Genomic DNA, 26,427 nt, shown 5'->3' on the forward strand with positions numbered 1-26,427 from the left:
TTGAACTGAAGCCAGACAAACACACACATTGCAGTCCTCCTGGTGTCATCAAGTTCTGCACATTATATTTGTCCAAAAAGACACAATCACTGCTAACCTACACCACTATCTCATGGCAAAGCAATCTTTCTTTCCAGTCCAAGTACAATGCCCCAAACCTACCCCTTCCAAATTTCTTGTCCATATTTCAACATTAAAAAAAACAAATAGTTTTCCACTGATGCTACTTGCAACCCAATACCCAATGAGATCATCCAGAGTTTTCTGAAAAACACTGTGAGATGTGGAGTCAGCGCAATCCACATCTAACAATTAATACAGAGTTGTTTTGAAATCGCCACCAGCTAAAAGATACTTTCCAGCTGTTTGCAGAGGTTCCTCATGGCAAGCCTGTCAAGGGAGGCTATTATGATGGAAAACAAACAGCCTTGTGCTCAAGATGACATGGGCCCCATTAATTCATCTACTGTATATGCACAGTATAGCAAAAAAAAAAAAAAAAAAACAGAATGGGAATTCAGTATGGTTCGATGGTAGGTCTGATATATTTGCATTAAAGCTGTTTGGTTGTACTACATCAATCAAAATGAGCTAAATGAGGTCAGGGCTCATTAATTAATTTATTAACTAAATTCTCAATATGTATATGCATTAGGGGTGTAATGCATTGACCTTATCTGGAGATGGACCTGTTTTTGGATTTAGACCCATAGTGAGTCTCTGGCTTAAAATGAAAGGGATTCTTTTTGTTTGTTTGTTTGTTTTTTTGTTTGTTTCTTTGTTTTTTAAAGAAAGCTACCACTGTTCCCCAAGAAGCACCAGAACACAGAATCCTGGCTCTGACAGTTCCTGAACCTCAGCTACATCACTCGAATTCTTCACAACTGATCTCAACTACAGACTTGTGCAGGACTGTTTTTATCCCGCTCACACAGCTATTAATTTAGCTTGCACTTACCCAAAATATAAAGAAACTAGTTGCCTAATTTATACCACTGTGTCCCTGACCAGGAAGTTACTAAGGATGAATGAATGCTGTACTGTACACTGTTCATGTTAAAGTGGTCCCTGTTTGTCCAACAAGATATTTGATCACTCTCTCACACCCGTAGGAAAATAAAAACCTCCTCCTCTCATGCTTTTGTTGCTGTATCCCATGGGATCCCTGGCCTGATGCACATCCCTAGTCTCAACCAGATGAACCTTTAAGTCAAGCTTTCTTAAAAAAGAACAGTGCACCCTCATTCGTATCTGTATTTGTATCTGTTTAGAGCACATCATCTGTTCATTCCGAATAATGTATTCATATTTAATTACATTCCTAACAGACATATAATTGGAAATAAATACTTTTTTTAATGAAGAGTATTGTGCAAAACACTTTTAGGCTTATGGAGAGCTCGTAAATGTTAGCATATGGCTTGTCATGCAAATATTTATTAGGAGTAAAATGTCATACGGAATTATTTGGAAAAGTCCTTAAAACAACAAAACCCCAATGGTTGCAATTTTCAAAGGGCGTAAGAGGAAACGAAGCTCAATGCCAGTAGTTATCAAGCAGCTAAACAATGGCAAGAAAGTTCATGAGGACATTTCAGCAACTGAGCCAAATGGAATAAAACTCGTTTATAAGCTTTTCCTGGATGTTTTGTTGCAAGAAATATCTTTCTTTCGAGGATACCACAGGAAGTACACTGATTATTCTTCGACCTACATATCCTTACTGGTGTGGTCCATAATGGATACTAATGACCACTGCTTCCTGTGTGCATATGCTTTATCTGGGTGGATGACTGTGCATATGGTCAGCTTTGAAATCTGCACTCAATTGCATTTCCACATGTACAGCCTGAAAACTACAGTAAATACACGCATATGTACACAAGCGCGGTCGCACACTAAATAAGAATGAACACTAGACCATTTTCATCCATCTGGTCAGAGTCATTTTACTGGAAACAAGGCTGAAAACACATCAATCAGAATGAGTTCCCTCTTGATATCTGCAACATTAAGATTATGTCATAAACAGCAATCAGGAAATACCACCAAGAACGACAGAAGTAACAGCGCACCAACCTTCACACGGTCTTCCTTGGAAATCTAGCCCAGCTCCCGCATGAGATGTCTGAATCTTTTTGAACACCAATCCAAGCCTGAACTATTTCACTCATATGAAATATACTAAATCATCTGAATTATTTTGGCCTCAGAATTATCAGCAAGACTGATGTCAAACTGTCATTTTCCCTCCATCCCATAGATGTGCAGTTAAACCCCACCCTGTTGTCTACAGTAGGTGTACTATTAAAAATTCATGGAAAGATAAACCTAAAACCTAATATGACATGTTACTGTACAGTCCATACAGGATTTGTTTTTCTTTTGTGATAATTGCAAATTTTCTCAAAATTTGTGATGGAATTTGTGGGGGGTTTTTTGTTTGTTTGTTTTTTGCTAAGAATTACTTGAATTGGTGAAATTGCAATTGGATGAAATTGTTTTGCATAGTCTTTCACAGTGATGTTTGTTGGTAAATGAGACCTTTTAGCTGTTCTCATGTATTGACATACATGAATCGAAGAAAGCTTTGGCTGAACACACATTCTGATGATGTCACATGACACATCTTGGCCCAAATCTACAGAAAATCTGCAGTAATTGTGAAAAAGTGCAAGCTCCTCTGAATATTACGGAGTTTGCTTGATTTTGCGTTAATTTCTGCAATCGCAAAATTGCTAAATCCTGAAGGGACTGTATTAAGACAAAATCTCATCAATTTTATAATGTCACTTCTGTTTTTTTTTTTTACATTTAAATTTCATGAATTATACTATAAATCATTTGTGCAACACTTATAAAATGTGAGGCAAACTTTTGACAAATACTATAAAAGGCTTTTTATAAATTAATAATTACTGACCACACCTTTAAATGACACCTTTAACAGTTAACTGTTTGTTTGTTTTTTTTTACTTAAAATGCATATAAATACAGTCTTCCCTTCAATGTCCTCGCAATGCCACACCTCCCTAAACACATGCACATGTGCTGCCTAAGCTTCAAAACCTGAATGCCAGGATCTGAATGCTTCTTTAAACATCTTGTCACAGAAATAGTTGTGTGTGTGTGTGTGTGTGTGTGTGTGTGTGTGGCATAAAGCAATTTCAGATTTCCTGATCACACCTAGTCTAGACTTAGATAGCCTAGATACTGTGCTGCATTTTAATCCAACAAAACTGCAAGTCATTCAGTGAGCATGCACAGAATGTGAAAGATGCTGAGCAATGATGATGTTAGTGCACACTTCTACACACAGCTGATTAGTGCAACAGGTTTAAGAGTGATGGTGTGATATTCTCTGTCTTACCTGATTTCCGCTTGGTGCCATAGTCCCTGAAAAAGAAGAAACAACAGAAAGACATGACTAGAGTTCTGGTTGTATATCCTCCAGCTGCAACTGAAGTCCTTGTTGATAACATTCGCACGCGTACACACGCATACACACACATGCACTAGCGAAAATGTGTGGTACAGTGAGGAGCGTGCGAGTGTTTGATCCTGAAGGCTGGAAGACGAGCTGCTGATGCTACAACAGACAGCAGCTCATCATGTGACCCAAACAGAGCCAGTCTCTGTCCCCTCAAACCCTGTTCATTTTTTTTTTGCTCCCTCCCCTTCTCTAGTCTCACTCTCAGTTTCTCCAGAGGATGGAGGGAGGACCTGCTAAACCCTCACTGCTTAATAGATTAATGAATTGGATTTGGCTCCTCAGCTGTTAAGGTATGAGCAGTTGTGTGTGTGTGTGTGCGTGTGTGTGTGCACAAATGTAAGACTATAGAGAATGTAGAGAAGCACAAAGAGGCAAAGATATACAAAGAGAATTATAAAAGAGAAACAGAGGACTAAATAATGTCAACAAATACCCAGAAAAAAAGATAATGTATGATACACCTTGGAAATATCAAATATGAATGTAATTGAAAACCTAGAGTGATAATGAATAGCATTCACCCAAAAGAGAAACATACACTAATAATGAGCAGCACAAGGTTCCACACTATAATGAATTATATTAAGCCATTATACTATACTCTTAAGCCACTGCACCATACTCTTAAGCAAATGCACTATACTCTTAATACACTATACTTTTAAGCAAATGCACTATACTCTTAATACACTATACTCTTAATACACTATACTCTTAAGCAAATGCACTATACTCTTAATACACTATACTCTTAAGCAAATGCACTATACTCTTAATACACTATACTCTTAAGCAAATGCACTGTACTCTTAAGCCATTGTACTTTACTCTTAAGCCAATGCACTATACTCTTAAGCCATTGCACCATACTCTTAAGCAACTGCACTATACTCTTAATACACTATACTCTTAAGCCATTGCACCATACTCTTAAGCAACTGCACTATACTCTTAATACACTATACTCTTAAGCCATTGTACAATACTCTTAAGCCAATGCACTATACTCTTAAGCCATTGCACCATACTCTTAAGCAACTGCACTATACTCTTAATACACTATACTCTTAAGCCATTGCGCTATACTCTTAAGCAACTGCACTATACTCTTAAGCCATTGTACAATACTCTTAAGCCAATGCACTATACTCTTAAGCCATTGCACCATACTCTTAATACACTATACTCTTAATACACTATACTCTTAAGCCATTGCGCTATACTCTTAAGCCATTGTACAATACTCTTAAGCCATTGCATTATACTCTTAAGCCATTGCACCATACTCTTAATACACTATACTCTTAAGCCATTGCACTATACTCTTAAGCAAATGCACTATACTCTTAAGCCATTGTATTATACTCTTAAGCCATTGCATTATACTCTCAATACACTATACTCTTAAGCCATTGCACTATACTCTTAATACACTATACTCTGAAGCCACTGCACTATACTCTTAATACACTATACTCTTAAGCCATTGCACTATAATCTTAATACACTATACTCTTAAGCCATTGCAGTATACTCTTAATACACTATACTCTTAAGCCATTGCGCTATACTCTTAAGCAACTGCACTATACTCTTAATACACTATACTCTTAAGCCATTGCGCTATACTCTTAAGCCATTGTACAATACTCTTAAGCCATTGCATTATACTCTTAAGCCATTGCACCATACTCTTAATACACTATACTCTTAAGCCATTGAATTATACTCTTAAGCCATTGCACTATACTCTTAAGCCATTGCACTATACTCTTAATACACTATACTCTTAAGCCATTGCACTATAATCTTAATACACTATACTCTTAAGCCATTGTATTATACTCTTAAGCCATTGAATTATACTCTTAAACCATTGAATTATACTCTTAAGCCATTGTATTATACTCTTAATACACTATACTCTTAAGCCATTGCACTATAATCTTAATACACTATACTCTTAAGCCATTGTATTATACTCTTAAGCCACTGAATTATACTCTTAAACCATTGAATTATACTCTTAAACCATTGAATTATACTCTTAAGCCATTGTATTATACTCTTAAGCCATTGCACTATACTCTCAATACACTATAGTCTTAAGCCACTGCATTATACTCTCAATACACTATACTCTTAAGCCACTGCACTATACTCTCAATACACTATACTCTTAAGCCACTGCACTATACTCTCAATACACTATACCCTTAAGCCACTGCACTATACTCTCAATACACTATACTCTTAAGCCATTGCAGTATACTCTTAATACACTATACTCTTAAGCCATTGCAGTATACTCTTAATACACTATACTCTTAAGCCATTGCGCTATACTCTTAAGCAACTGCACTATACTCTTAATACACTATACTCTTAAGCCATTGTACAATACATTTAAGCCATTGCATTATACTCTTAAGCCATTGCACCATACTCTTAATACACTATACTCTTAAGCCATTGAATTATACTCTTAAGCCATTGCACTATACTCTTAAGCCACTGCACTATACTCTTAATACACTATACTCTTAAGCCATTGCACTATAATCTTAATATACTATACTCTTAAGCCATTGTATTATACTCTTAAGCCATTGAATTATACTCTTAAACCATTGAATTATACTCTTAAGCCATTGTATTATACTCTTAAGCCAATGCACTATACTCTCAATACACTATAGTCTTAAGCCACTGCACTATACTCTCAATACACCATACTCTTAAGCCACTGCACTATACTCTCAATACACTATACTCTTAAGCCATTGCACTATACTCTCAATACACTATACTCTGAAGCCACTACACTATACTCTCAATACACTATACTCTTAAGCCACTGCACTATACTCTCAATACACTATACTCTTAAGCCACTGCACTATACTCTCAATACACTATACTCTTAAGCCATTGCACTATACTCTCAATACACTATACTCTGAAGCCACTGCACTTACTCTCAATACACTATACTCTTAAGCCATTGCACTATACTCTCAATACACTATACTCTGAAGCCACTGCACTTACTCTCAATACACTATACTCTGAAGCCACTGCACTTACTCTCAATACACTATACTCTTAAGCCACTGCACTATACTCTCAATACACTATACTCTTAAGCCACTGCACTATACTCTCAATACACTATACTATTAAGCCATTGCACTATACTCTTAATACACTATACTCTTAAGCCATTGCAATATACTCTTAAGCCATTGTATTATACTCTTAAGCCATTGCACTATACTCTCAATACACTATACTCTTAAGCCATTGCACTATACTCTTAATACACTATACTCTGAAGCCATTGCACCATACTCTTAAGCAACTGCACTATACTCTTAATACACTATACTCTTAAGCCATTGTACGATAGTCATTGGCCACTGTCTTATATTCTTAAATCATTGATATATACTTTTAAGTCATTCCACTATACTCAAAATCAATTGTCCAAACCCATGCACTGTATTCAGTCAATTGCACTATACTATTAAGCCAATGTACTATATTTGGGAAGACATAATCCCTCTTAGCATGGCTATCCCTCCATCCATCCTTTTGCCAGCCTCTCCCTTTGTGTCTCTGGAAAGCGAATAAAAGATCTCTTTCTGCCCCATGTGCCTGAGGTCACCCGGAACATTCTGGAGCGGCATGGCTCGAGAGTCAGAATGCCTGTCTTTGTTGGCTGAACGGGAACAGAACTCAAGGACAAATATCGCTGTCCTCGAGCGATATTTGAACTGCAATTTGAGGGGCTCAAAATCAAACTAACACTGTGAAGGACATGCTAGTCACTAACGTATGCTCTCTACAGAATAAACAGCAGGAAAATTCCCATTTCCAGTCTGCTATTCTGGTTTTAAAGACTCTTAGACCAAATAGTACATCAATATGCTTTGCTGTGAATAGACATTAAATGCTCTTTCCAAACCAAGTAATAAATTCCTGAACAAAATAAATAGAGACTGTTTGACGGCATTCTGTCTGAAAGTGGAGGCTGATGACCCAGAATGCTAGGGGTATGACCTCATGGTGTCACATGGGTGTCTTTAAATTACAGGGAAAAAAAGGACTACAGGTCTTGGTGTTACAGCTCCCAAGATCACTGTTAAATTAAGGGAGTGAAGAGGCAGTAAGCACAAAAATATAGTCGTGTATGTTTATGTTCTTTTTAATTCATAGATCCAGGGTATCGAGTGGCAATGTATCAAAGCAGTGAATGCTATAACATTAACAGCTGTTAAATAATGCTATTGTCTTCCATTCATTGCATGGCAAGTTAAAGTTAAAAGAATACTTCTGGTATGCTAGCATCAGAAACTAAAGCACCACTCAAAGCTTGCGTGCTAAAATCTGAAGGCCATTTAAATGGTGAATTAAATAAGAGAGGGCACCATGCTGAAAAGTGCTTAACTAGAGCAACTTCCTCTGGAGACTCTTAAAGCAAGCCTGCAGCACTTTCATGCAGTTAAACAAGATTCAACCTTCCCAAACACACACACACACACACACACACATCTATTTATTAAATTACATTAACAATATATATGCATAGGCAGCTCTATTGCTAAGGCTCTATTGATAAGGCTACATGACAACTAGACTTCCATGTACTTCATGTCAAGAGACAATGTTTTTGTCCATTTTAATGTAATGTTTATGTGACAGAATTTCATTGATATAAGCTTGTGTTAAGACACTTTCCAGGCTGAGTTACATGAGTACATCATAACAACTGAGCTCAGTGTATTTGGGACGTCTTATAACAGTATCATGTAGCCTTAAGAATTCCTTGTTGTAACTCCATACTGCTTCAGATGGAAAAACTCAATAATAAGCTAACTTGAAGGACTTTAAAGAGAAATCCACCCAGTGACGAATTGTATATGAATCTTTATATTTAACATTTGGTTTTCAGTGGCATCCAATATTTTATTTTATAATGAAATTCTGAGTTGACTTCTTTTTTAAAAAATTTCCTTCACTGACATCTATTTTCACTTTGGTTAACAGTTTCCTACATTACCCACAAGTGCGTTCGACTACCTCCAAATAGTGGTGCCAGTAGGATTGAGCGCTCATTTCATCTCTACATAAAAAGGGCAATGCAGCAGCACTTTATTGTTTTAATCTGTCCAGCTTTCTCAGCACCTTATCTTTACACGCTGCTCAAACAGAGTAGCTTCCAAATCTTCAACGTTTATGCTAATACAGACATCAAAACCATCATGTTATTCACATGCTAACCAATCAGCAGTTCAATTGCGGTGTATTGCTGCATTGCATTCTGTAACTCCACTACTTCTACATTGGACTTTTCATTAATATGGCACTGAATAATGTTAAGAAAATCAGCTTTTTTGTTATTAGGCGCTAACAGCAAAATCAGACTATTCTCCTATTGTACCTGCACTAACAATAACTACGTTTACATGGACAGCAGTAATCTAATTATTGACCTTATTCTGAATAAGACAATATTGTGATTAAGGTGTTTACATGAGTTGCTTTTAGAATATTCCTTTCATGTTCCCATTTTACATGTTATAGAACATAGATTTATTAACGGCACACGTCATTACGTCCCCGCGTCCGACGTTCCCTCCAGAATTTCACGTATCAACATACAGTTCGTCTTCGTTATGGTACCATATACAGTTTTGGGTGTTTCATTTTTACGAACACTTTAAGTGCGGTTAATTATTAGTCATGCTGTACGTGCAAATAGACGACTGCTTGAAGCCGTGGGCTGCGTCCCAAACCGCGTCCTTACCCTCTATATAGTAGCCGAGATACATGTATTTCACGCAGTTTCAGACGCAGCCATGCACTCTTGTTTGCCGGAAAACAGTTGAGCACTGCTGTGTGTCCTGTCGCAAAATGCGGTGAAAACTCCCACACGACGTTAATAATGTGATTAAGGTGTGTACATGTCTGTAACGCACGTTGATAATGCAACTAATACAGGAATACTCCACATGTTTCAATTTGGTTTGTGTTCACTTCGAGTATGACTTTAATCGGATTAAGGTAATTAAAAATTGCTGTTTACATGGTAGTGTCTTAATCAGAGTATTGTCTTAATTGGGTTAATATTGGATTACTGACTACGTTTACATGGACAGCAGTAATCTAATTATTGACCTTACTCTAAGTAAGACAATAATGTGATTAAGGTCTCATGTTTACATGTTTACATGAGTCGCTTTTAGAATGCTCCTGTCATGTTCCCGTTTTACATGTTTTTGAACATAATTAGATTAACAGCCCGCATCATTACGTCACCGCGCCATGCCGTCCCTCCAAAATTTCACGTATCAACATACAGTTCGTCTTCGTTGTGGTACCGTATACAGTTTTGGGTGTTTTTATTTTTTATTTTTTTACGAACGCTTTAAGTGCAGTTAATTATTTGTCATGCTGTACGTGCCATTAGACAACTGCTTGAAGCGGTGGGTGTGTCCCAAATCGCGTAGTTACCGTCTATATAGTAGCCGAGATGCATGTATTTTTCCCCACTACAGGCCTATAGTAGGAAAGTATGCGATTTGGGACACAGCCGAACTCTCTTGTTCGCCGTAAAACGTAAAACTGCCGTGTGTGATCGTGTCCTGTCGCAAAATGCGGTGAAAACTCCCACACGACGTTCATAATGTGATTAAGGTGTTTACATGTCACTACTACACGTCCATAATGCGAATAAAACAGGAGTTCTCCACCTGTCTTAATTAGATTATTGCTTACTTCGATTATGACCTTAATTAGATTAAGGTAAGTAAAAATTGCTGTTTACATGGTAGTTTCTTAATTAGAGTATGGTCTTAATCGGTTAAGAGTGGATTATTGTTGTCCATGTAAACGCAGCAATTGTCCATGTAAACGTACTGAATGTCCCTGATGTGAATTCATTGTGGAAGACAACTGCTAACTTCTTACAAGAATTACAAAAATACCGCACCATCCAATGAATTAGCACCAGAATTGCTGATCACATCACAAATATTTCAATATAAATATATTTAAAGTGTCGCAGGGTTGTGTCTTCCTTTAAAAAAAAAAAAAAGTAAATATAAAGCCTGTAGTTGTGAAATGTTTCAAACCAGACTGTTCAGAGTGTTTTGCCTCATTTTTCATCCTCAGGGCTTTTGCGATAGTGGGAACTCGATGCTACATTGCGTTAGAAAAACAATCAGTAAGGTCCCAAAGCTGAATTCTTCCCAAGAGCTTAAAAACATAAGCATGAACAAACACTATACAGCCTTTCTGTTTCTCTGTATTACCTCACAGTATGTGTGAGTAACTCTTGCAGATATTGACGCAAGGGAGGTTTTAGTAGATGTTGCTGGAAAGGTGACTCCATCATTAAGGAGTGTTTACAAGAATCCTGAGGCCTACGCAAAGCTGTAAACAAAAAAGTAAACAAAACCATTTAACACTTGTGTGGCTCAGTGTAAGGCCCTAGGAGGCATTCACCTTGTAGGGATGGAGTGTATGAACAGAAGAGGACTAGAAAAGGTGCCAGAGAAAGAGAAGGAGAGAGAGCATCTGTAAAACATTATACAGTGTGTGTGGGGGGGGGGGGGCATCAGGAATAAAGGGAAAACAGGAGACAGGAATGGGGTGATGGTTGATGGTAGATGGGGAGCAGACAGACAGAGAGTAAGAGAGAGAGAGAGAGATATGGGGTGTGAACAGGAGGGAGGAGGACAAGCTGACCCGGCTGTTTTCTGACCCCTGTCTCCCACTACTCAAATCCCAAGAGACTGATTAAGCAAGAAATAAGCAACTGGGTCAGACTTAATGAAAGCAACAAAGAGACAAAACAGAAAGAAAAAAAGGAATTACAGTGTGAGAAAGCAGACAGGGTAGTACTATTAAAAAAAGAGATCATGAACACTAGACATACACAGGAAACAATATTCAAATGATGTTAAAAAGTTACGGGATGTGTTTTTGTTGACAAGCCCGGCTTTACTGGACTCCATTTCCTCATACACAGACAAACAAGTAAACATATGCCAAAAAAAACAGATCATCAGTTTTGGAGATACCAAGAAATTACGTAATATTTCCAAACACGGCCAAAACATGGTCTTGGCTCTGAGTAGATCTTTCCTGTTTTTGATGCTGTACTGAGTCTAAGCCAGCTACAGCCGTGTCGCAAGACAGTTGTGTTTTCCCAAATTTAACACGCAGGTAGGCCAGCCCCCAACGCTGTCATAACAGAGAAATTCTGTAGATGACAGGACTGACGGGTTCATCACATGACCACCTTGCTGAAAAAAACAATAGAAACTATCACAGATGGTTTTCATTCGAATGGTTTCCACTACATATATCATTACAAACCGCCCATTAAACCCTTTATCATTACTGGTCCTTAATGGTATCCACTAGACATAGAAGGCAACAAATTACCAGTAGAGACCTACAGGGACCTACATTACAGTTTCCATTAAAACCAATACAATTCCCATTCTAACCAGTAAAACCAATACAAATTCTATGATGGTTTCTATTGTTTTTTTCAGCAGGGTGAGTAAAACATGTTATAATCTAATCTAGTCAAAGAAAAAAAGAAAGCTCTTTTCATCACACTCTCATGTCATGTCTCATGTCTAAGCAGGAATATATGACAGGTGTATGATAAGCAAACTTCTAGGTAGTAAATTTGTATGCATAGTTTGTGTAGTTTTTAGCTCTTGAAGCTAACCCCCACTATACAATTCCTAAACACAAACACATTATCCTCCCCTCCCCACTCTAGCCTCATCAGAGTTAATATCCACCACACTAACTTAAAGTACCTCAGACATTTAAAACCATTTTAAAACATTACATTTTTGTAGAATAAAATCATTTAATGTGTTTTAGTGCAGATGAATCTACTAGACAGAATATAAGAACCTTACACACAGTATACATTCTGAAAAATACTCTCATATCTCCTGTCATCTCTAATTAGTTACACACCTAACAGGCTAACAGCTAGTAAACACTCTCACATTTGACACAGATGTGTTTTTCTGATTGTAGATATCATGATTTACAGAAATTAACAAACTGTCAAAATACAGAAAGTACAGTTTTGTTCCAGACTAACATTAGATCAGCTAGCTCACTAGCTGGCTAGTTAAATGCTAATTAACTAGCTTGTTTACTTGTTTACATTTGACAGCAAAATGGGGTCTCTGTATCTGTGTCATAGTTTATGAGTTGCAGAGATTGAACAGTATTAACAGTAGCCAAACCTGTCAAAATATACCACAACAATCAAAACTTATTTTTCCAATACTATCATTAGCTAAGTCAGCTAGCTTTCTCAGCCTGCAGATTCTGTAGCTAAAAGTTTCCAGGTACCAGAAGGTTATTCCCTTACAGTGTTCAGGGTGCCATTTGTGTCCCATTGATATTGTATTTACAATTATTTATGTGAAGTAAAAGGTTAAAGCCATTTCAAACACAGGGAAATTGTCCTTCATAAGAACCCATGTGCCTGTTAAAACTAATAATAAAAAAACAACCTGTCTGTAGCACTTAGAAAACAACATACTTTTTGCCTCATAGCCCACTATAACTACACTTTACACTGAAGCATAATTATGAGAATACTTCAAAAATCATATTATTTTTTGCATTAATGTATGAATATTCATCCATTAGTCATCCATTATAGATTATGAAAAATTTCCATTTTAGTTGTGTCCCACAATATTTATTCAACCCTGTGACCTGCACCCATTCACCTCTATGAAATATTTGGATGTTCAACAGGAAGTCGCACCAAATAATTTTCAGACGCTCGTGGGAAGAAGAAAAGGAAGTTCTCTCATTATTACTTCCTTATGCTCAGTGATATTGTGATATTGACTGTATGTACAACACTGTTACTCAAATTATACATTGGAAGTACATTATTAAATAAAATAAAAAAAATTCATATTAAGCAAATCATTAGAATGTAACATCCTTATGCCATCAGAATGGATGCTAGTTTAATTTAAAACTGGACCCTGTTACTAAAAACTTGAGAATTAAAGAGATTCTGTTGCCTGAGATGACATAACACATTTTGTTGAATGGTTGAAATACATATTTAATATATAAGTTAATATCGAATATATATATATATATATATATATATATATATATATATATATATATATATATACACACACAAAATAAAATAATATTTCATATATATTTATTTATTTATTTTTAAAGAGATAGTCCAGCGTAGAATCACCACTTTCCAAATTCGGTCCTGGACATGCACTTTTTGCTGTTTTACATCATCCAAGCCTATTTCATGATATGAAAAAAAGTATGCTTATATATGAATCAGGTTTTTTTAAGTAAAAGTCTGTAAAATTGGGAAGAAACAGATATATAAACAGAATCAAATTTAAGATGAGTTACTAATTTAAAAATCACAAAACCTCTGCTAAAGCGTGCATTAAAATGTTGATCTGCATCCTGGCACCTTGGTGTATTTCGAATGATTTCATTATGTGCAAAAGTCTACTTTCCACATTACCACTCTGTATAGATAAACATGAGACCTCAATTCATAGATTAATGTATGTCTTTCTAATAAATAACCATAAATCTTGGCATGAGTGTGCCCACCGTCCAAAGCAACCACCCTTTGACCCCACCCTCAGCTTTAAACTCCCCTCTAATAGAGTAAATCCCATCCATCATGGTGTCCAACCCCCTCTGTTTTTTTTTAAATAGCCAAAAGCTTTTAAGCTAACAGGGTCAGGGTGAACTGACCTCCAGGCTGAAATTGTATTCCTCCACTGTGCTACCAATTAATCATCTGAAGTAATCAGTGTTGCTTTAAACATACACAGAAGCGTGCAGGAAAGTGATCTGAGGATATCTACACCACAGAGAGAGAGAGAGAGAGAGAGAGAGAGAGAGAGAGAGAGAGAGAGATGCAGACAAGCAGAAGAATTCACTGAAAAAATCCTAATTATTAGGTACAGGTTCCTTGTAGGTCATCTTAGATACAACTGGACACGGAAACGCTTAACTGGAATGCAACACTAGTATTTAAGAGCAAAAAATGGTTAAAGGAATAGTCCAGCGTTTTTCCAACCTAATCTCTATCCTCTATATCTCTAGTGTATGTGTGATTACAACAAACAAGAATTTGGACAAGTATAAAGTGAAGAATGGAAAAACAGCGACTTGTACTTAAAATGGAAGTCTAAGGGCAGTTGTGGAGGCGTTAATAAACATTTCTGTGAAATTCTGTGAAATGTGTGCTTTCATAAATTATCCAGTCAAATGGTGTTGTTTTTTTCTTTTGCAAATAAATCAGTTTGGGAAACGGGACTGCTTTTTCAGAGAGAACTTTTGGAATTCTTAGAAAAAGTGCAAGTAATTTTTTCGTGAATGTTTTGCTGAAGTCTTGTTGAACCGTGTTGGTATGGAATTCTGTCGTGTCTGTCTCCTGCCAAGACTTTTATTGTTTGTAGTTTTGAATTCGTATTTCATGGATGCATGTTTGAAACATTTATACATACTTCAACAATTACCCTTAGAATTAGTGATATTAGTGAGTTTAGAGTAAACTGGATTAACTGTCTGTGGAAATCACATATGCACTACAGATGTATTAGATTAAAACAAGACAAAAAAACAAAAACAAAACGTTATAGCATTCCTTTAAGTGAGTCCCCTAATTACTGTGCTGAAATCTTAATGGTCCAGGATTACATTTTGTCATTTAACAACTTCATGGATCGTAAAGAAGGTCTGAGAATTCCACCAAAAATTCCAGGAAATGCCAAAAATTCGTCTGTGAGCACTGGATGTGTGGCACACAGGAAAAAAACAAGGTCAGACATTGTGTATTGAATACTAGAGATAGAGAGAGAAAGAGAGAGAGCCAGACTGTAACTACATTAGTGTCTGAGAAAATCCTTTTAGGACATTTAGAGGAGAGAAAAGAACACAAAGCTGCTGTCTGTTTTATTTCCGGTCGATCCAAACTGCTGGTTTCGACTGATTTCATGTCAGCCAATACGTCAGTACCTTACAGTGGTAGTAAACATTACAGCACTGATTGTAAATGAGATGTGTCACATGATTTCTGCCATCTGATCACATTTTTGGTCCATCTAAAGAGCTAACCATGACCTCTACTGGTACAAACATGGTATAGCAGATAAATATGAGCACATGGATCAAACTACTGTTGTAGCTGTTGTTTGCTATGTTACATAAAAACATAACACACAGTGTTTTCAGATATGGCTCTATATCTTAATCTCCGAAATGAACATGAAATCCTGCTAGTGTCTTTTGTTGTATTTAACCCTTTACTGCATGGTGTTGCCATATGGCAACAATTCATTAATCTCCAATTTTTATTTATTTATTTTTTTTTTTGATGCAATAATACAAATCCCTGCCATTTATAGTCTGGAAAATGCAGTAATTGGGATTGTACCCTGAAACATTTTTGAGACTATTGACAAGTATCATGATATGATACTTTCCACCATTGCACATTGTTGATATACAGCAAAAATTTACCAACTACTCCCATAAATTCTTCTTTTTTTAAACTATATTTTTATTACTTAAACTAATTCACTTATTTTTAACCACCTATAACAATTTTAACTGAGAGGCTTATTAAACAGTTTATTGTGTTCATAGCATTTTTGTGTGGCAGGTTCATCAAACATTCTCTGAAAATAAAATGACTTAATGAATCTTTTTTTGTTGTTACATTAAATTGAGGTACTGTTTAATATGGTGATAATATTGAAGCTAATTACAAAACTGATATTGTATCATTTTCCAAATCTTTTCCAGGTCTGGGTAATGAAATGTAACTCTTCCAGGATTTTCAGTGGTGTTGGTGTTGTATTCCTTCCTCGTTTTTTGGGCCATTTAAATATTCAGTGTGATCATTTGCCTTTAATTTGTAACAGTTTTGTCTGGTTATTTTATATAATTTTTTCCTGCTCCTATTTTATTATGTTATTTCAGTTTAATAATCAGGGTTTTATTTAAATTCTCATTTTAGTACTTAGTGTTTGCTAATGAAGCTTGTCCCTCTTTAAGTAATGTCAAATGCATCAAAACACACATGGATATATATATATATATATATATATATATATATATATATATATATATATATATATATCCATCCATCCATCCATCCATCTTCTACCACTTATCCTTCTTTCAGGGTCACGGGGAAACCTGGAGCCTATCCCAGGGAGCATCGGGCACAAGGCAGGGTGCCAATACATACATATATATATATATATAAAATTGTCAGACTGGATAACAAAGCAGCTTATAATTTAGCAGTGTTGAAAATTAATTATCTCAATATCCTCTCGTGTAAACTGTTTCTAGTCAGTGCTGTTTATCCACCTGGAGATTCTCTACCGCTGCAGAAACATCTGACACACAGGCATTTGAGCTGGATCAAGTTAAGTTTATTGTTTAGGGTTAGTGCAGTTCACGCTTTACCCAGCAGGTGGCGTTTCATATACAAAAACTTCATTGCATTGAAAACGTCCTGTCACTTACTGCTCTCCTTTTGTCTGTTGCCGAAGTTCTGCAGGCTTCTGATCTTGTGACTAACACACTTTAATGAAGATGGACACACTTCTTTTATGTGTGTGTGTGTGTGTGTGTGTGTGTGTGTGTGTGTGGTGAAGTACTGAACTGAGAACAAGTCTTGGATTATTCCCAGCACTCAAAGGCCATCTTTATGTAAAATCTCTCCCACTTTCCCAACCCCATGTCGCCATGTTTTTCATTTTTCTTTGTTTCTCTCTCAAATGGACAAGCTGCAGATCTGCAGTCCTTCCAGTGCAATACTGGGGGAAAATCAGCTTTTGAGATTATTTGTCCAGGTGTTTAATTCCTCACTCAACTTGGAAATATGTAGCATTTTTAAGACTTTATTTAACTCTTTTTCTTTCTTTCTTTCTTTCTTTTTTTTTACCAGAGGCCAAAAACTGGAATTTCCACCTGTTTTGGGGTACTCGTGTTCAGCACTGAATTTATTTGTGATTTCACACTCCGTGGTAGTGGGTAATGGCTCAAGCGAAAGTAGACACTAAGGTCTTTAAGAATTTGCAGTTTTTCATAAGAATTTCATGAGGTTTAAATGTTATCATTTTATTTTGGCAGCTGTATACACTGTTTTTATTATCACAAAAACTTTAGCTGTGCTGTCCGTTTTATCTTTGTACCAATGTTATTGTGGAGAGGTGTGAATTGTTTGCCCAGCATGGGGCTCACACCCCTTCCCTTTCCCATCACCTTGTTCACCAACAGCTAAACATGATACTCTACACACAGAAACCCAACAGTGTCCTGACTAATCTTATAACAGACTTGTGGTGATAATTCATTTGTTTATACTGACTGAAAATGTCAGAGGAGTTGATTTCCATTCACTTTTTTATAAAATATATTTCTCTTTTGCTTGTGTGTATATGGTCTAGTTTACTCATAGGAACATCAAGTTACCTAGCTACCTGAGTTAACCAGCTGACTACCACTGCAGATATTAGCTAGCATTTATTTGCTATACCAAACTATTTATTTCATTGTTCAAGACAGCACAAATTTAAAAGAATTGTATGAAAGAATTAAATTAGAGAGAGAAAAAAATGTTAATCCCTTAATGTGTGTGTACTAATCTCTCTTAAACAGGGTTCTAGCTCGATGATATACGAAGATGCTGACGTTTGGAACTAGTTTTTTTTTTTGATGTGCACTACAAAGCATTTCATTCTGCAGGAGAGCATCTGCTAAATGCTGCAAATGTAAATGTAACTATATGAGGACACAGAGCATTACAGGCCCAGGGCCTGATTTACTATAAATTCTCAAATGTAACAGCATGTACAAACCTGAAAAAATACCACTGAAAGGCAGGTATTCAATTTGTGGGAATTGAGTAAGTTTTTCTTTTTAAATCTTATTCACTTTCTTTATTAAGATTTTCTAAGTTATTCTCAAATGTAGGATGCCAGAATCTTCAAACTATTCCTCGCATGGTCATGCCTGAGATGCAGAATTTAAAATCCGCAATATATAAAGCACTTGCTGCGGTGCAGTGCTGCTACTGCTGCTGCTGCTAGTCATGAATCTTAATGCTTCTATGATTTTCCGGGAATAATTTTTTATTTTTAAATGAGGTATTCGTATCCCTCTGGGTACTCAGGTTTCCTCCCCCAATCCAAAGACATGTGTTGCAGGCTGACTGGCATTTCCAAATTGTGAATGGGTGTGTGAGTGAGTGTGTGTGTGTGTGTGAGTGTGTGTGTGTGTGTGTGTGTGTGTGTGTGTGTGCGTGTGTGATTGTGCACCCGCCTTGTGCCCCAAGTCCCCTGGGATAGGCTCCAGGCTCACCCACCACGCTACGTAGGATAAGTGGTACAGAAAGTGAATGGATGGATGGATGGATGGATGGTATTCATATCTACTTACATACCTAATAGGTAGAAATGGCAGCATGGTATGTAAATTGGAACTCAAATAATCTGTCTCCTCTTTGTATCTGTATTTGTATATGTTTAGAATCTGTTGTTATCTGTTCAATCCAAATAACATATTCGTATTTGGTTACATCCCCATAAAGCATCCCTATTTAAAAAAAACTACAAAAAGAAAAGAAAAGAAAAGGAGCCATGTACAATACACTGAGTCTAAAAAAGAAACGAATTAAGAGCACACACACATTCATTCATACACACATAAGCAGCACACACACGAGTGCTTCCAATTACATGGACACTTAAACAAGCATAGAGGTCAGTGAGGTACCTGTTCTAGCTCTGGTGTTTAATCACTGAGTTGTCATTACTCATAGATTTCCTTAAACGCCATGGTGCTGTAAAATGGAGGATAGAAGTTGTGTATTTATGCAGTCATACACTTTGCTTCATAATGGCTGACTTATGGATTTGAGCAGAGGAGAGCTGGTCCAAGATCAATGTTAAAAATCACCTGGAGTGTTGTGGGTTTACTGAGATTTTTAGGGCTTTAACTGTACACACACACACACACACGTACACACAAACACACACACACACACACAAACAAACACACACACTCCTTGATTGTACATGGGCAGCCAGTAAGCCAGTGTCCCTGGTTTGTGTTGATTTAATGGGAGCAGAAAGCAACACAACCCAACCATATATCTCAGTTCCACCACACACACACACACACACACACACACTCACACACATAAACACACTGGGCTTGACACCTCCCAGAATCAATCCATCATCAGCCTTCCACCCAATAAATCTCGCTATAACAACTCATCTGTTATCAAGCTCAGGAGAACAATTTCCTGCTCAAAAATTTTACACACACACACACACACACACTCACACACACATACACACACACACACACACACACACACACACACACTAATATACCCGTGTTAGGGATTAATGCTAACACAATATTAATTACTATGTTGGTATTATAAATAATGTGTAACTGAAAAGCAGTCCTTCTGCAGCACTGTAGATAAGACATAAAGAAAAATATTAATATGCATGTAATGATTTAGAATTGATTTAGAAACGCGTGTGATGTTTACATACAGAGAGTAGGATAGAGAGGCGGGGGAAAAACAGAGTATGAGGATAATAGTTCAATAATAGAAAAAGGAAAAGATCAGGAGAGAGCTTGAGAATGTGAAGAGAGAGAGAGAGATGTCAAGAAGGAGAAAATAGGAGGAGAGATATAGCTGAGGTCTTAAGCTCGGTGATATCGGTGTAAACTGTTATTATTTTGTTGAAAGATCTATTTGCTTCATTTAGTACTGCACTTCAGAAACTACATAAGATTTACATGTTTCCCAGAAGACAAAATAATAACAATACACTGATCATCCTGTTCAAAAGTTTTTTCAAAAGGGGTGTGTAAAATTGTTTTTACACTCAACAAGGTCCCAGGCTGCAAAATTATGAGAACACTTCCTATAGAGAAGCAAACAGTGAAGTGCAAAGACTACATGCTGATTCTAAGGTAGAAGGGGGGTGGGGGGGAGTCGCGTGGGGGGGGGTCTCAAAAATTGGAAAGTTGAACAGCAAGATCCTCTTCTGTTCCCTGTGAATTGCTATTTTGCTCAGCTGAATTCTGTCTCCATGTAGTACAGTGTGTTAAGTGAAAGTTGAACTTCTGATACTAATTACAGAACAGCCTGAGGGAATACAATACAGTACAATACACACACACACACACACACACACACACACACACACTTGTCTGTCAGTCTGTGTATTGGCAGTGACTACAATAGAATACAAATACATTTCATACCAAGAAAATGTATTTAAAAAAAGCACACATCCAAACCTACACACACATTTTAGTAATTGGTGTTTAGCAATAGTTATAGTTATAGCTTCAGTTATAGTTTTATTTAGTTGTTATAGTTTATAAGTATAGTTTTATTTATTTAACCAATCAGTGGTGTTCAGTATGGCAAGCTCCTCCCCGATTGAAACATTCCTACATGGCAGTAAGTTCCAGGTTCCTGGTGAAAACACTTTAAAAAGTGTAAATCAAGCATGCAAGTCTGTGTGTGTTTGTGTGTGCATATGACACTCACTCTACAGGAGGGTTCGTGTCATCTGGTTTGGTCTCGAAGAAGCGCAGTACTTCCTCGCTCTGGGAGATCTGGGGAGGAAGTCGCACCAGCGCCTGATACACCAAGAGGAAATGACACGGGACAATCAGCAGGGACACACATGACTTCCAGGCAGCAGCATCACCGAGTTTTACTGTCAAGGCAACCATACAGGACGTGGAGGATGACTGAGTTCTGCTCACGTCACTCTGACAGTGTGTTCAAGATTAAGCAATCCTACTGACGTACTTTTCTTTATTTCTTATTTGTCTCGCAATAGAAATAGAAAATGCTGTTCTGTTAAAAACCAATAGGTGGTGCTACACTGATTTTGAGCACATGAGCTTGAACATATCTGTGAACATAATAAGGATTCATGCTAGTGCTTGCCACAAGACCCAAATAAAGACGTCAGCCGGGATTCGCTCTGAGAACTCGGGGTCTCTGAGGTCCTCACATTTGCGTGGGAAAGCTGGTTATGTGGGGATTTGGCCCTGAACTGCCAATGACATCATTTCAACAGGAAGTAGGCCTCAAAACAGTATGATGACTGTAAGTGATCAGTAAGACGTCTTGGTAATAGCGCCCGACCTGGAAACAGGCTGCTATAATTATGATCCAATTAATTTATCCTCTTACAACCCTGTTACTCAAATCTGGGAAATCAAAATGGTTTATTATTAAAGGAAAACTCCACACTGAGAAGCATTAAATATGTTTCTATTGAAATATCTGTGATGTGCTCAGTGATTGTGGTGCTAATTTGTTAGTCAGTGCTGTATTTTCGTTATTCTCGTGGGAAGTTTACGGTTATGTGCTGTGCTGATATCACACTGTTATTTTCTAGCACAGTTACAATGGTGTTCAATAGGAGAAAACATGTCAGCGATCTCAAACAAAAGGGATAACACTCACTGCTAGCTGCACAAAAAAAAAAAAAAGCTTCTTTTCTCACACATGATTTTCCAGTAATATTCAAAGCCACATTGACATTATATAGTTGTATGCATATGTTCGGGCACCCCTGGCCAAAAAACATTTGAAGTGAAAAGAAGGAAATGCACATCAGTATTTAGTTAACCGCCTATTGAAGATATCACAGCTTGCAGCTTGTAGCCAGCTTAGAGTCTTTCTATTCCTGTTTGATGAATTAACACCCACTCTTCCTTACTGAATGCTTCTAGTTCTGAGAAATTCTTGCATGCACATCATGTTTAAGATCTACCCAAAGATTTTCAATGATGGTCAAGCTTGAGATTGTATTTCTTGAAGTAGTACGTGGTGGATTTTGAAGTATGTCTTGGATCATTGTCTTGTTGTAGAAGCCAGTCTCTTTTTAGTTTCTTGACTGACTGTGTTACAATCTTCTAATATCTTCAAATATTTACTGGAATTCATTATTCCATCTGTCTTTGCCATGATTCCTGTGCCACAGGCTGTCACACGACCCCAAAATGCCTAGATATTGTTTGGTATGCATGAGATGGTCACACTGTGATAAGGTCACAGGTAAGGTTTCTGTCTGATGACTCTTCCATGCAGATCATGTTTGTGCAAGCAATACTACAAAGTAGAATGGTGCGTCATCACCCTTGTGTCAGCTAAACCTTCCTGCTAATGTCATATAGGTGTTTTGCTTTGCCTTTCTAGCCAGCATACAGGCAATTCTAACTGAGAGTTTTATAGTCTTCTAGATCTTTCCTTGTATTTCTCAGTTCCCCGTTATTTCTTAATGGCATTTCAGACAGTTGGAATTGTGAGTTGGAAGCACTCTGATATCTTTTTATAGCCTTCCTCTGCTTTGTAGGCATCAATTAGCATCAATTTCCGATCCTCAGTCAGCTGCTAAGAGGAGTCCATGGTTGCTGAGTGTTAGCACAAGGTTTGAAGAGTCAAAGAATTTATTATGCTTAGGAATTGTTATTCGTAATGACAATTCTTTACCTGCCTAACAAGTCCTCATGAGTCAATTAAAACTAACAAGTTAATTAAGTTCCAAGACCTTACAACTTGAAGGATGTCCAAACTTTTCCACATGCCACAATTACTATTTTATTTACTATTATATATTAGGTTTTTCCTTTAAGAACACCTGATTCTCAAGCACTTTAAACTGAATGAAGTGTATTTGAGCCCTACAGCTCTGGATCTGAGTTTATTAGTATGTACAGTTGTAGCATATATGTGTGATCGATGGCAAGCATTGAGTTCTTACATTCAGTAAAAAATAACTGTATATGTGATATATTATAACAACTACACATTATTGAAATATCTGTTGGTTCAATGTACTGCTTCCACATTCAACTAAACTTTTATATAGTACTTGGTCTGAATACTTGAGTCCATACACTATGATTTCCAGATGGAAATGAGGAATTAATTCATGGTTTGTTTTCACACTGACAAATTTCTTCTGAACCATGGCTTGACTGCGCAGTTTTACACAACACTTCTGCTGTGTACAAAATGGAGGTCCCGATTAAGGGTGAGCAATATGGCTTGAATACACAGTATGTATGTACACCAACAAGGGCCACTAATTGGAGCCAATTAACAGATTGGTGCCAATTATTTATAATATATATATATATATATATATATATATATATATATATATATATATATATATATATATAGTATTTTAAATAGAAAAGGAGAGCAAATGGAGCAATTGGTACAATAATAGTTTTTAACATCCAGTCTGTGGGTGGGTGATTTTTATAAAGACATGTCGATGATACATGTTAACACCTTGGTTTAATTATCCTTTTATTAAAAAAAAAAAATGAAATAAATGATAACAATAAAATGGTGGAAAATTCTATTAAAATATGTAAAAATGTTAAAAATGTATCTCAAAGATTCAATACAATCATTTAACATTCATTTTCGACTCAAATCACCTGCTTTGAGTAAGTTAAGTCAGTTTTTTTCTTAAATAAAATTATAGAAAGATATTATGATACCCACAATATCTCAGTTTATTGTGACATAATTTATCCTGATATGAATATATAATATATCCCAGCCCTAGTCCAGTCAGTTCCTTCTTACGGCAAAAAAAGTATACAGTAATGTTATTATACCACATTATTAATATCATTATATTGCCCAGCCCTAATCATAATGTTTATTTGACTAATAATTAAACTCATTATTAAATATTTCTTTACATTCAGTTTAAAAGGAAATGCCTTTCAGTCTTGTTCACTTGTAGGCAAAGTAATTTAGTGAGCTGAAATTGTAATCACTTGTCTTTGAATGCATTTTCAATTGCATAAACAGTGAATTGCTTGCTTCTTGTGATAACTCATTAGCACAGACCATCAGCTGAGGGGGAAAAGGGGGGGAGAGTGACAGACAGCTTGTGAGAAATACATGCACTTGTGAGGAGAATCCCTTGAGTAAACACATTCCTTGAGAACATCGGGCAATTACATGGAGGTCGTTTGTCTAATTAAAGTGCACAGGAAATGGGTGGTAAACATCGCCCTCTCCAACAACTTCAAAGCAAACTGCTCTCTTGCATCGGTCACTAATGTGCTGCTTCCTCAAATAACCAAGGATACATTTTAGAATGAAGTCATTAATAGAGCTGTAGGAAGACATCTCCCTTTTCCAAATCCAAGGTGTTTCTTAACTGGCAGAACATACAGACCTGGTCCTGTCATATCAGTGTTATGGGACTTGCAGTAACAGAACCTGCTGTGTTTCCCACAGCTTTACTTAATACTCATTGGAATGGAATAAATATTGGCAAGATACATTTATGGCAAATATTTTAAACAGTATATAGGGCTTGAAGCAGAACAATAAAGTGTGTTATAAGACAGTGTTGCTGAATTCTCAATTCTGATTGGTCAGAGAGTGTTGATTAATTTTCTCGGGCAGTAGTACCGGCTGTAATTCAAATCACAGGTTTATATTAATCCATTTGTTCTATTAAGTTATTGTTTCTATAGTAACAACTTACAAAAGAAACTGTATGTCAGATGCTACACATAAAAAAATAGTGTGTCACAGTTTTGAAAGCTGTACCCAGTGTCAGGGCTTTGTAACAATCAGAGGTAAAGATGTTCCTTTAAGCTCTTTTAAGAACTGCTCTAACAGAGTGCATACAAAGTGCTCTGAGAATGTCATGGAGCTTGTTGCCATAAAGTCCGGCTTCCCAAACATTCCCGTTCACTCTTCCAGCTCCCTCTAGCAGCTGTTCTTCATTAACACATGTTTGTTTACATGTTTGTTTCAGAGAAAGTAAACGTAAAAAGGGACCTATTACATAACCCTGAGGAACCTCGTGATATGGGAGGACTCCTCGCAACACACAAACTCTCTGAATGTAAAACACATTCAACATTAAAAGTGATTAACATTTGTAGACATTTGAAGGAAGCAGGCAAAACTCACCCTGCAATAGTCATCTATAAAGCGCAGTCTCTTCATGGCCACATCTCGTACATGACTTCGTCGAAACAGGATTTTACCTTAATGAGGAAAAAGAGTCACCAATGGAGAGAGTTAAAAATAACACAAGGCAGCTACTCTAGCACTGAACATGAAAGAAAAAACAATATAAATGATTAATAAATAAATAAACAACTGACTGTTTTTCCCAGAAAGCAAATCAACATCTGCCTGATCAGTGCACCAGAAACTGCTTAACTTTGATCACCAATTAACAACATTTCCCTGACAGCATGATCAAATTTGAAGATTTTGCTAGAGTTACACCTACTATAATCCCTTTATCCCTTCTAATTTGAGGCTTTTTCTACTCTAGTGCCCATAACGCAACTGCAATTTGATACAAAACAAAATGCATTCAAATTCGACTGGCCTTAGGTCAGCTTCCTCTATTATCTCAGTCCTACTGCATTATATGAGATCCAACAAAATGGTTCTCTAATCAGATTAAACAGGTAATCCAAGAACTATGGATGCTGTTTTTAGGCCGTGTGGAGGCCTCCAAGGACATAAAAGTGCAAAGATGTACTTTTTTTATGAATAGCAATGAATTCTGAGCTCTAAGTCATTTCAATCTCACCCTATTGAGTTGTGCTATGTGGCATGGATTCCTGTGCCCACGAGTCATTGACTTTAATGCCACAGAACAGCATGGGGCATTTTATGATATTGTTTATCAGTATGTGTGTCAAGCCTTATTAAATTGGGTATGCAGCTGGGAAAGAGAAATATAGTGTTTTCGTGTGTGTGATACATAAACTTTCAAGGTTGTATATGAGTTTGA

General features: G+C 36.7%; 1 protein-coding gene across 3 annotated transcripts in view; it reads right to left on the minus strand.

Moving 5' to 3' along the window:
- Positions 1-26,427, minus strand: part of sh3pxd2aa (SH3 and PX domains 2Aa) — a 121,696-nt gene that overhangs the window by 43,975 nt on the left and 51,294 nt on the right. For all 3 annotated transcript variants that reach the window (XM_053614972.1, XM_053614973.1, XM_053614971.1), the window contains exons 4-6: positions 25,587-25,663; positions 21,159-21,250; positions 3,371-3,396 (exon numbers count right to left, since the gene is read on the minus strand). In XM_053614972.1, the coding sequence (XP_053470947.1) occupies positions 3,371-3,396; positions 21,159-21,250; positions 25,587-25,663 (195 nt within the window). The remainder of the gene's footprint in view (positions 1-3,370; positions 3,397-21,158; positions 21,251-25,586; positions 25,664-26,427) is intronic.

The sequence above is a fragment of the Ictalurus furcatus genome, chromosome 26 (genome assembly GCF_023375685.1).
Source record: "Ictalurus furcatus strain D&B chromosome 26, Billie_1.0, whole genome shotgun sequence".
NCBI lineage: Eukaryota > Metazoa > Chordata > Actinopteri > Siluriformes > Ictaluridae > Ictalurus > Ictalurus furcatus.